General features: G+C 40.0%; 1 protein-coding gene across 1 annotated transcript in view; it reads right to left on the bottom strand.

The window, feature by feature from the left end:
* Nucleotides 1-3,832: 3,832 nt before the first annotated feature.
* LOC117427752 (cell migration-inducing and hyaluronan-binding protein-like) overlaps nucleotides 3,833-12,772 on the bottom strand; it is a 51,625-nt gene continuing 42,685 nt past the window's right edge. The window contains exons 15-29 of the mRNA XM_034046012.3: nucleotides 11,607-11,676; nucleotides 11,115-11,243; nucleotides 10,676-10,761; nucleotides 10,367-10,498; nucleotides 10,185-10,220; nucleotides 9,948-10,103; nucleotides 9,325-9,505; nucleotides 8,677-8,892; nucleotides 8,184-8,395; nucleotides 7,659-7,844; nucleotides 7,020-7,224; nucleotides 6,431-6,517; nucleotides 5,849-6,006; nucleotides 5,412-5,512; nucleotides 3,833-4,874 (exon numbers count right to left, since the gene is read on the bottom strand). Of these exons, the coding sequence (XP_033901903.3) occupies nucleotides 4,744-4,874; nucleotides 5,412-5,512; nucleotides 5,849-6,006; nucleotides 6,431-6,517; nucleotides 7,020-7,224; nucleotides 7,659-7,844; nucleotides 8,184-8,395; nucleotides 8,677-8,892; nucleotides 9,325-9,505; nucleotides 9,948-10,103; nucleotides 10,185-10,220; nucleotides 10,367-10,498; nucleotides 10,676-10,761; nucleotides 11,115-11,243; nucleotides 11,607-11,676 (2,086 nt within the window). The 3' untranslated portion in view covers nucleotides 3,833-4,743. The remainder of the gene's footprint in view (nucleotides 4,875-5,411; nucleotides 5,513-5,848; nucleotides 6,007-6,430; nucleotides 6,518-7,019; nucleotides 7,225-7,658; nucleotides 7,845-8,183; nucleotides 8,396-8,676; nucleotides 8,893-9,324; nucleotides 9,506-9,947; nucleotides 10,104-10,184; nucleotides 10,221-10,366; nucleotides 10,499-10,675; nucleotides 10,762-11,114; nucleotides 11,244-11,606; nucleotides 11,677-12,772) is intronic.

The raw sequence follows: 12,772 nt of genomic DNA, 5'->3' as shown, positions 1-12,772 counted from the left end.
ATTCCAGGCTCTCTCAATAGATTAAAATCTGTTCATGCCAAATACAACCAACAAAATACATAGGGAGGGATCCATTCATTCTAATTAGATAAACCAGCCTTGTGAATTAAAGGAATCAACAACACTCTAAAAAGAACAGTCATGCAATAGATAGAGCTGTTTCTTAGCAACATCGTGCTTACAAAAGACAACATAAAGCTGTTTACTGAGTTACGCAATTACCGGATGATGGTTTTTCTTATTTTAGAATTTGACATTGTTAGATGTTAATCCGATTCCCTTAGGAACCATCATCTGTTCTGTACTTCTGTGTAGTAATCAGTAATAACTGTTATAACCTCTCACTCTCTCTAATTGGTTTGTATTAACTTACAGATGGTACATGTCTTGGCATGTGATAGATGTTACGGTAGGTACGTTGTAAAGTGTAAACTGCAGACACCAAGAGCACTCGGATGCATCTTTATTAAACAATATTAATATGTGTTACATCTCATAATGCTGAAGAACATACTGAAAAATGTCGTTTAAATTAGGAAACATGTAAAAAAGAAAAATGAGGCAATAGACCTTTTTGCAGATATGGTAGTTGCATTAAACCGCTTCCATAGTATTTGTTGTTATTTTTGGCCACCACATGTTGGGAAAAATTCCCATCATATAGACTAGTGTTTCTCAACCCTGGTCCTTGGGGCCCACTGTGTATGCTGGTTTTCATTCCAGCTGAGCTCTCAATTACTTAACTAGACCCTTAATTGAACTGATCATTTGCTTAATTAGACCTTTTTAATTGTTTTCAGCTGTTAAACAGTTGCAGAGTTCAACTTACAGAATGTTATAGCTAACTTGAAATCTGCAACTGCTTATGAGCTGAAAACAGTTAAAAAGGTCTAATTAAGCAAATGATCAGTTCAATTAAGGGTCTAGTTAAGTAATTGAGTGCTCATTTGAAATGAAAACCAGCAGACAGTGGGCCCCGAGGACCAGGGTTGAGAAACAGTGATATAGACCCTTGTTCTTTCAAAGTTGTGTAATGAAGTTGAAACATTTCAATGTTATCAGGTTTGTTTTTTCAGTAAAAGAATGTGCTGTGTGTATTTCATTATAAATATTCATTTTATTTATGCATTCCAACAAGTTATCACGGATTTTTAAAATGGGTCACAGGAACTAATAATCTGAGCCAGTAACGTTTTGTTAAGTGTAGTCCATGACAGTTAAAAGATTAAATGGAGCCAGCTCATGCAGTATGTGCCCAAATGCACTGCTAGGATATGATCAGAATTCCTTGTGTTTATGAGAACCGTCTTACTCAAACTTCATGATTTTCAACACTGCATTCCAGGCATGCAAACTGCCAGATAATTCACTATAATATAGTGCTGGGATGATAATTCTGATAAGTAGCCCGTGATTTCAGAACTAAAAATAGGTCATTACCAAAGCACTGTAAGGCAGAAGAAATATATTCCTGTACCTTCTCCCGATCCTTCCGTGTGGGCTCACAGTACGTTTTCAAATCTGTTTGATACGGGCTCTTTTAAGTTTTGAGTCTTCTTTTGAGTTTCCTATCTGTTCTGTCAGCCCGATGAACATCCATATTTCATAGGAGATCACTGCACCACTATAGAGTCACAAATACATTCCTAAAAAATAAGCTTTTGATTTATTTAAATGGCACCATTTACAAAGCCCACAACTATTTATTAATATTGTATTAGCTTCCTTTATTTTTCATCTCTTATGAATGAGCAAGTAGCAAATGGTTTTCTAATACCTCTTGGGTATAGACCATGATTACATGGAATGTAATAACTGGTGAGCTAAACATCCTTTTGAGGAATGTACATGTAAATGAATCCTGAAAACTACAGCTATGTCTGAAGATGTGTTTGCTCAAATTAGTCAGTGTGTTTTAAGATTTTGCGCCGTCAGAGTGGTTTGTTATTCTAGCGATTGTATCCCTACTTCCTCCCTGAGTACCATGGGAACCTTTTAAATCCTTTGTTGGTTTTGATTATTGAAATAGAATATCATAGGATAGGCCTATATGAACGCATGATCTAAAAATAATTTGACTGTCCTCTCACAGTAGAAATAACATTATAATTTTGTAAGCTAATTTGAGACACTTAAATTCACCTTTTCCCTGGCTAAAGTAAATGTGTAACTGCAAAATGCCTCTCCCCCTTGTTCCACACAACTTTGATGGGCTTAAAACACAGAAAAATCTTACTTTAACTACACAATGATTGGGAGAGAATTGAAACATGTTATTATAGCCAAAGAAAATGTCTAACACCTGATTTCAAAGGCTTACAATTAATTGTATATGGAAAGTTTAAAACAAAAACCCACCATAACCCAAATATACTAGAATAAAAGGAGGCTGTTGCATTTTAAATAACCCTTTTGAGTTTTATTTCCCTTTCATAAAAAATTCAATTTGCACACTAGAGTAATATATCGTGTTGATGCAGGACACCTGTATCACCTCTCTCTTCAGGTCCGTGTTCACCCATTCTCTATGCTTTGATCCAGGTGTTGGGTTTTTATCATGCATTCTTTAATCCTTCTGTTCCATACACAATACGCTCTATTAAGTTCTCCTAAAATCTGCTGTAACTCATAAGAGTTTTTAGTGCAGTGTTTGACGTGACTGCTGTGGCTAATGCAATTCTTGATTTATTATTTTAATCTTTATTCTGTTTTGCTTCCCATATTTCTTGAGAATTTTGAGTGCTCATTATAGTTGAGGAACAATGTGCTATTGGCTGCAAGCTCACCCCGATACTGACCTGAACACACCCTGCCATTCAGTCCCAGGCCTCTCTATCACCATCTCCTATCAGGCTGGACCAGCAAACGAGTTCCACTTGTCCATTCACGGAACACTGGTGTGTTCTTACACCTGCTGCATGACAGATAAGTGTCTTTTCCAACAGTTTACCCAGACAGCAGTGAGGAGCTTGAGTGTTTTTTCATATCCAAATTGACAATTAGCGAATTCCCCTTTTTTGTTTTAGAAGGGAAACAAAACCGCTGAATGTGTGAAAATGACTCCAGATATCCTACAAAATATCCTCGGACTCCTGACTTCTAGATCACTGTTGTTTTCAGGGAACTGCTGAAGCAGGATAAAAGGGTAAAGAATAAATGCTTAGCATTATTTAAACAATGAATTGGTTAAAGTTAGTGTAACCGAATGAGTGGCTGTGGGTCAAGTGCTCTGACTGGACACACAACGCAGGAAGGAACACTTTGAATCCTGGTTATGAAAATGGCTGCTCTGATAGATTAGAACAATGGCTCACTTCCATTCCAAACTGGAGTCTTTCCAGCTGTAGAGGTCAGGGTTGACTAACCCAAGCTTGAATAATCAGAAATTATACACAGGACATGATGAAAGTTTGAATCATTTAGCAGCTTTGCTACCTGAGCCCATAGAATGAGTTCCACTACAAGAGACAAATGGCTGTAAATGTCATTTCAAAATACAGGACCAGGAATTTGAATTTAAAATGGCTATTTGACTAAACATATTTTTAATTTAAAAAAAAAAAAAAAACTGTCAATGAGAAATCACTTTTTGTTCTTAGCTAAGACTGACCTTTTTTTAAAAAGTGTATCATGGTTAACTATACAGCAAGCAGCCTGTCACACAAATAAATCGTAAATAATTAATAAAGGTCTGGTTAGTGCATTTACTATGGCAGACAACATATAGCATTGTCGATTACCTAGAGGCTGTTTGGACAACAGAGGTGTCGGTGATATCAAAGTTCAGATAAGGTTTTACTGTACGTGCAATGATAGGACACAAGACAGGAGAAACGTTCTACACAGTAACACTTTTATTGAGATCTGTACATTGTGTTACCTGTGAACAGCTACAATCACAACAGTCCTTTTTTCTAATTGAACTTCCACATCCACATGAATTACATTCTTTTCCACAGTACTGTATAAACAACCATAATCTTGTATAATAACAATAATTATGCACAAGTCTGGGTTCTAGCGCATCAGACAATGCATACAACTTTTACAACTCCACATGTCCCTTCTAAATGTGTTCAATTGTGCCTGTACAATAAATACGTATAAAATATAACTCTTAAATCAATCTGATGTATATTAGAAACATATTTAAACATACAAAACACTAACACTACAATCTCCGAAAAAAGACCAGCTATTTCGGCAAGAGGAAAAGTAGAAGCCTGTGTTTGATACCCAATTAAGAAATTGGCCAATGCCATAGATTTAAAACCTGAATATTAATAACCGTGATAGATAGAAATATTTGGTATTGAATAGAAACCATTTAGAAAAAGAAAAGCCAATAGTTTACAAATTTGGAACAAATTTGATTCTAATCTGTCTACATTTCTCGCTGGTACATAACAAGGCAAGCTTTTTAATATGAAACACTCCACACATTTTTTTTTTTTTTTTTGCCAACAAACTAATCAAACACCACTGGAATGTGACTGGGGTTAACACCATTTACATACAGCAAAAAGGAATGTTTGTACTCTTTTTTTAAATCAAGCATATTCAATACACATTACAACCACATACTTGAACATTGTCACATACAAAAAGACTAGACATCAACAACACTATGCTGTAATACACACATGCTCTTTCTAAGCAGAAATCAGTAGTCCTCTCCCTCAACCCCCTTCGTTTCAGACAGTTACACTGGGCAGTGCTAGCAACAGGAAGCAAGTCCCGCTCTCATCGTAGTTTCATTTTCTTCACCACAGGAATTGGCAGTACTTGGTGAATTTTAGCCGCTTCGTCGTTTGTGATGAGTTTCACCCAGTCAGGTTTGTAACTTCCTTTGAACCCCACAAACACCAGCTTGTCTAAAAGAAAGAGAACATAAAAAAAAGAAACATAGAAGCTGGTTAGCAAGAATGCGTTTGTGTTAATAACTTAAATATTAAACACAATGTACAGTGTTTATATTTTGGAGGATATAATGGTAAAATGTATGCATTTGGTAATTGTTAATTGATTTAATGCTAAAATTAATTTTAAAAAATATTTAAATAGAATTACTGAAACCATACATTTCTAGTTCTCAGGTAATAGTAAAATTTTCCTAAAATCTGTCTGAATTTGAAATATCCTGACCTCTTGTGTTCAGATTTATGTACACATTTGCCCTGGAATATCAGTGAAACTGACACCGCTCCACCTGCTGTTACATTGTACAAACTTCATTAGAAGTTAGGGCACATAGTAAGGCAGGCAGTATTGGCTTAAGCCTGGACGCAGGTACATGAGCTAATTGTGTGCTGTGTGTATGCAGATTATTCAGGCTGAGCGAGATAGCCGGACTAACCTAGGTACAATACAAACTATCATTACAGAAACTACACCCCTGCAGCGTAAATTACCTTTTAACTTCACATTCTTTTCTGCTCCAAGTTTTTCAAGTATTTTAGTCCATGGCCCTTTGGTTACCAAGCGTCCTTTTGAGGTAATTATCACAATAGACCTATAAAACAACATCACCATGAAGGAGAGGATGAATAATTACAAACCCGCTCTCACAACGACCCCCGTAGATGTACACCACGCAGTCTAAACATTCTGTGACAGCTACGCAATGCAAAGTGTTCTGTGAAATGACTCGCAGTGTAAATAGCGCTTTGTTTGATTGATAGTGTATGCCACTAAAAGCATTTCAGATTGCTTAGACGGTTTGCTGATTCTTATTTTAGTCTTAATCCCCATGTTGCTAAATTCCTTTCTGATTAAAATAAACCCTAGCAATGAAGCAGCTGTTCTGCAAAACAATGGAAAGCCCCCAGTCTTCGAATCTGCTACTCACTCGTCTTTGAGGCTTGCTACGTAGTTCTCGATTTGGGCCGGGATTCCCAACAGAATTGAGTTTCTAAACCCTTTGCTGTCCAGCACCTTCCCATATTGACCATCAATGACAGTCAGCTGGACTCCATCCTCAGGCTGGTAAAGTTTCTTCCCATTGACCTAACAACAGACAACATCAGAAGATTTACCACTTACAGAGTAATACCAATAACTACAACAATGCCTTAAAAGTGTCAAGTTATTTTTTATGTAAAATCTCAAAATACACATTTGTGTAATATTTGATTAGTGTTTACACTAGTGTTAACTGTGTGTATACACACGTAAAAATGCATTTAATAATTCAATTATAGAAAATTATAATATGGATTTTTTCACATGATACGCTATTTGACGATCTCCCACAGTTCAGTTTTAACTGCGTGTTGTTAGACATTGCAAAGAAATGGAAGGAAGGCAGGACACAACAGATACAGCATTTGATTCAGCACCCCCTTGTGGATTATTAATGCATAATAAAGTGGGATTTAAAGTAGATGGGGTGGGATGGGGGGGGGAGGTGTAAAGCTGTATAGGGACCTACCTCAGCATAAGCGAAATCATCCTTGATGTGGAAAAATCTGGTATTATAGGACTCCAGCCTGGCCTCGAGGAAGTGTTCCTTTGTGTGCTGATGAAACACAGAGGGGAAACTTTTTCACTGGGAGCAGGAGTTACTCATTAACTTGAGTGTACCATGAAAGGTTCAATTGAAAAGGTTTGTTCAAAACTGCCTGTCAATCCTGAAATGTTCATTCATTTGGCTGTTGGTAGTATGCCTCATTAGAACACCATTGTTGCCATACCAACTTGGAGCAGACTCTTATTACAGTGGCCCTGTAAAACATTTTGCAATCCAATGGCAGACTGCCACTTACATATGGCTTGCCCAGAGAGGTTCAGGGGTGCAATATAAAGTGGCAAACATATATTCACATTTCAGGCCCAGCTGTTGTCTGAGGGAGAGGGAGAGGGAGAGGGAGAGGGAGAGGGAGAGGGAGAGGGAGGTTCCGGGACACAAAGTCGCAAAATCTTCTGTGATGGGAGGGAAACAGAAACCTGAGAGCAAGGCTCCCACACTAGTCTTTCAGGTAAGGTGAACGGAGACTAAAAACGAAGGATCAGTCACTTACCAGCTTTGAAGCGGACAGCTTCCTCGGCATTGGCACGTCTACAATGGGCATCTCTGCATATCTGGGATAAGCCTGGGCTGTACAGTCACTCGGGCCACTGCCCTTGGGGATCACAGCTTTGATCTTTATTCTCTCGCAGCCCTTCACTGAACAGAAGGCGAATTCGTCTTTCTCGTTTTGTGCTGTCAACCTCAGAAAGAGCAGCCTTGAGGAAACAGAAATAAAGCACAAGAGCGGTTTACAAACAGAATCCAGCGAGTCAGCGGGGGAACAACAAAGCTGTCCAGTTATAATAATAACACTTGCAGACAATCTAGGAGGACCTAACTTAATCATACAGCTTAATGTGTACTAATGGCCCTTATGTGCCACCTCGTGAACACACATTGCAATGATGTATGAATTAGATATTCAGATATCTGCATGTAAAACATGCCACAATGGATAGAAATCTCAGTCAAATTAGCATTGGCTGCACACTTTTAAGGACACATGGAAAACTAGCATTAGTAAAAGAAAAAAGGGTTGTCTTGAGTTTTCTAGCTTGTCAATGCTGACCCATTCTTTACTTCTCTATGAATTCACTTTGATTTACTACACTTCAGCATGTTTGTAGTTGGAGTGGATGATGATCCTTACCCAGTATCCTCTTCCCAGTAATAGTAGCCCCTATGCGGGTGACCATGGGCTAGTTTATCTTTCTGGGAAGTTTGAAGGAAGATCCCAGTCTTGTGAGTTTGTTTGGTGAGGCGGTTGTGGATGTCAGAGATGATGGAGAAGGTTGTTCCTTTAGGATAGCAAAACCCAACCTGGATCCAGTCATTCCTACAAAGAGTATCCAAATATACAAGTGTACTTTGAAATGTAATGTACTTCAGTTAAATATTCACTAGATGGCGCTGGTGCACACACTGGGAGATTACATGTATAAAATACACAGGAAATCTTACATGCTTATGCGGTACTTTACAAAAAGTGAAACAATGGGTAAAACATTGTATGAGCCACAATTAAATTTAAGCTGTTTACATACCAGTACACTTTTATATTCAAATATGGAACATTCAATGTGAAACTTAAAAATACACACCAACGCCATTATGTTATCAAGAACGTTAAGCAATTTCACCACACCAGCGGGTTGTAATTTGAACACAGCCTTACCTGTTGTAGTTGATGAGCCACACGGTGAGTTCCTGAGGAGCTGCCCCATCCCAGTGGACAGTGTATCCCTTCTGCAGGGTGACCACAGGCTGGTACTGCTGGTAGTGGTTCTTCTTCCCAAGAGCCCCCACCAGAGAGAGAGGGTGCTCAGGGTACTCGTCTTTGATCATCTTCATGTCCAGGTTAGCTGGGTTACGGGCTTGAATGTAAATCTGTCAATGATAAGGCAGCATCCAAACCCAGTGTTAGACTGTATTATAACAAGCTATACTTTCAGTTACCATTTTGCATTTCGTTTACAGCAGTTTTCAGGGTCAAGTGAAGAGGGGTTTCAAGTCAAGTGAAGAGGGGTTGGCCAGCCAAGAGCTGTTGTTGGTTAAATTTAGATTGGTACATCTCATCTTTGAGCCTACGATGGTCTGCAGGGGGCATTCAGAAGCAAAAGGTACAGTGGCACTACGGGGGTTGAAACACGAATGGAAAGAGGATGAACCTGTGCATAGCGGCCACTGCAGATAGCTGCCCTCCAGTCTGGGACATCAATGCAGTCAGGGTGCCTGAGGAGCCAGTTATCGTCCTTCACGAGGAACGCTCCTGGGTACTCGCTGACAGAGCCGTCGATGTCGTGGAAAATCGTCGTCTTGTCTCCATCCATGTTCATCCTGTTGAACCAGGGACCTGGCTCCCCAAAGAATACCCGCGATGTGATCTGCATGAAGAGAAACAAGTATCTGTAAGATATGGTGCAAGGGTGCCCTCTGCTGACCACTGCTAGACACATGGGGCTTGTCTGCCAACAGCATATGGATGGGGTTTCATTACAGCAACAGCTTGAAGAAACTCAAGAAGATGCGCACTGTATGAGAAATGTAATCCATCCCGATGTAGATATGTGTGTCCAGAAGTTCAGATTGCATCTCAAAACTATCCTGTTTGTCTTGGAATACTACAAGTGTTGTATAGCGCCTTGACCAGTTCAAATTACATTAAAATGGACAGCATTCAAGTACCAGCACTACTTTAGTAATGTATATTTACTGGGAGCTTACCAACAAAGCTATGTTCCTATTTTCTTTGATTTGCTGTCTCAAGTACTATGCAGTTTAAGGAGAGCCTGTCAGCTGTGTGCAGGCAGACGTACCGGCACATCCTCGAAGGTAATGTCAGTCACGTTGTTATTGGGACAGCTCTGCCAGGAGTTATTCAGCCTGAAGCCAAAGGCACTGGTGTGGCGCCCGTCAAGTGCAATAAATTTGCGGAAAGTGCAGTTCTGGACATTGATGGGCCCATCGTAGATCTGCATTCCCCGAATAGGGAAGTCCCTGCAAATCACAAAAGGACAGATGTACACTTAGAATTAATTGAATAAATAAACAAGGTGGGTAAACTGGCAGATAAGCTACAATCTCATCTATGACCTGCTCTTGTGCTTTACTGGTATTCAGAAGAACACCGCCACACACACACATTTCTAATAATGGGCATCTAAAAATAGAGGAGTGGGGTCATGTAAGTAATTGCATAAGTTTTGATGACTTTGGAGACAAGTTTGAAAAAGACAGCAATAACATTTTCCTTTTGAACCAGATACAAGATATTTGTTTTGTAGTGGGATTCTGTTCCTTGACAGTTTTCACAGCTGGACAGAATTAGGCAGAGACAAGTCAAAACCCCCAAAGCGCTTGCTTTTAGTCATTTGCTTACTGAAGACCTCTGGAATGCTATTCCAAAGACCTTTTTCTACATGTACTCTGCAGTACTTACACTCCTCTGGGAAGCATCCTGCCATTGAGATCCGGACCCCCGGGCCCCCAGATTCGATTGTCCGGGGTCTCCATGCCTCTGTTCTCACTCTCCCCCACAAACAAGGAGTTCTTCACTTCCTGTTTGGAGCCATCGTCATCGGGGAATGTCCCGCCACTGCAGAGAGGGCAAATCATAAGTCTGCCGTTTCAAATTACTGTGCAATAAAAGAAACAAAGGAATCCCAGCGGTTCTTACCTCGCCAGAGTAAGTCCAATTCCATTGTCAGCAAACCTGCACAAGAAGAACAAATGTTTGTGTTAACTTGTATTAGTTTATTGAACAGCATTCCAGTTACAATGCGATATTTAATTCACAGGGCAGTCATCCTGTCCTCTGTGTGCATTTAAATGAATTGAGGACAATGATTCCAAACTCACTGGCAATCGTCCAGCCACACGTCCCCTCCTCGCAGCCACGCGCCGTGGTCCTGGTTCTTGTAGGCGATAAAGTGCTTGATGATAGCAGGCTCTCTGGGTTTGAAAGGATCAGCATCCTTATGCGGCCCGTATCTGTTCAACCACAAAGGAATACAACATCAGGGGCTGTGATGTCCTAATCCTCTTTCCTGGAATTGGCACACACATATGGTAGTCTATGCTGTGTCTGCAATGGGTTTCACAGCAGTTGCAGATGTAAAAGTCACAAGGAAAACTACTGAAAGGCAATACAGTATGCGAGTTACTCACCTTGCCCCGATCAGAGAGAGAAACGGTCTCTTGTCATTCGCATTGGCTTCAGTGGTTTTAACTCCATTGTCCAAGATCATCCCAGCCTGGGGGGGGAATCAAATTCAATAACATCAGAACTGGGAACAGGCAGAGACTCACAGTAGACAAGGAAGCATTTGGCAGGAGTTCACAATACATTTGTAATGAAGAAGATGATAAATGAGCAAAAGCTGTGTACTGCAACACACTGGGGGGGAAAAAAAAAACAGGAAAAGGGAGGCACTTAATAATAACTAACCTCGGTCAGCTTGTTTTTTTTTTTGTTTTGTTTTTTTTCATATTTGGAAGCGAGTAGCTGGAAAGTGTGTTGAGGCAGTATTAATAACCCTGTGAACTGAGAGCTGACACGACCCACAGCTGCGAGCGAGTTTGTCCTCAGCATGGCCTGCAAACTCACCCTGTAGTTAGAATGCGCCCGGTTGTTGAAGAACTGCCCCAGGGGCATGTGCTCCGTGTGTCCAGGGGAGTACAGACCTTCTGAGGGTCCGGTGGGAACATGATGGAAGATGAACCAAAATCCAGTCTCCTGTGGCGGGGAGCAACGGTTGGAGGTTTTATCAAAATGAAGTATATTGTTTTTTCAGGGTACATGGACCCGTAGGCTCGTCTGTCACACTCAACATGGTGAACAGGATATGATCATTACATAGATTATATGCCATATGTTTTATGCAATTATGCAATGGGGGAGGCGCGAGGGGACAAAGGTTCAGAGGCCTTCATAAATTTATAAACTCATCTTTTTTTTTTTTTTTTTAAATAACTCAGCACAGTTTTAACATTGCGAGCCTGTGCCTCGTCTGAAACAAATCAATCACTGGCAGTGGTTTCCATAACGAGCCTCGGACTATTCCATGAATGTAAACAGATGGAGAAGAAATGTACTCACTGCAGACCCAGCAGCTGCACAGTTGACGAGGTTGTTACTGGGGTTAGCTATCCAGAAAGTGGAAGTTGCGCTGTCAAGAGAAACAAAGCCATTGACTCAATTTCAAAATGAATTTGCTCCTCTTGTGCAAAAATGAAAGCAGCAATGCAATTCACACAGGGAGCTGTCGTGGTGTCTACGTCTCTAATATGTCTCAAAATTACTTTTTTGATATACTGTATAATAACATTATATGCCATGGTAGTCAGATAGCCAACGACTAATGTTTAACTGTTTGACTGCCTGCATGAGATCCTTACATATTGCCTGCTAAATAATTTAACAGGCAATAGTGCAAACTAGGGGAGATTGCCAGGCTATATCATTCTGGAACTGAATCCAAGTATGCAGAAATGGATGTTATGTGAAGACCAGATGGCCAATGAGCTAAACCTATCAAAAGTAGTTAGCTGTACCCTCCTGTGACCCTGCATTTTTAAGTGCTCGCTGGCACTTGCATATGCATTTGTCAGAAATGTCACCTTTATTTTTGCAATACAGGAAGGGGGGGGGGGGGGGGGGGGGGGGTGTCTGGAATTTTAGGAACTGCCCCATGCTTCAGCAAATATCCTTTCATTTGAAGTGAAGATTTATTTAGACCTTAAATCTTGTGCCATTGGTATGGATGAATATTAGCCTTTCCTAGGGACTTGGACCTTGTCTCCAGGCTTTAGGAATTCTAATGTTTTTAATGCAGAAAAGTCAAGTATGTTGTTGATTACACACACATTTCATTGTCAGATTTAAGTGTTTCTTTGTGATGTTCTTCCAAGGCAGTCACCCATTTTATAGGCTACTGGCTGTCAGAGTGAGTTGTTAAAACAGTGACTTTTTAGACAGGCATCCTAAATGGAATACCAAACACACGGTTAAGTACCTCTCCATGTATCTTGTAAAATACCAACCAATTCTGCTCCCAGCAAACTGGCCAGATTTCAATGAACTGTGTCATCTTTACAGAGCCAATGTGTACACACATAGTGATGAAATGACAATGAATTGAGCTGGTTTTCTACCACATAATGCTAATTTTCTACCAATTCACGAATTTTGATTAACTAGTAGAATATGTCACCAGAAAAAATGTAATTGTTGAGACCGAATAAAACTGCAGCAGCACGTTATTA

Source organism: Acipenser ruthenus, chromosome 21, assembly GCF_902713425.1.
Source record: "Acipenser ruthenus chromosome 21, fAciRut3.2 maternal haplotype, whole genome shotgun sequence".
Lineage (NCBI taxonomy): Eukaryota > Metazoa > Chordata > Actinopteri > Acipenseriformes > Acipenseridae > Acipenser > Acipenser ruthenus.
The sequence above is the reverse complement of the archived record's forward strand: the minus strand, read 5'-3'. Positions and strand labels throughout refer to the sequence as shown.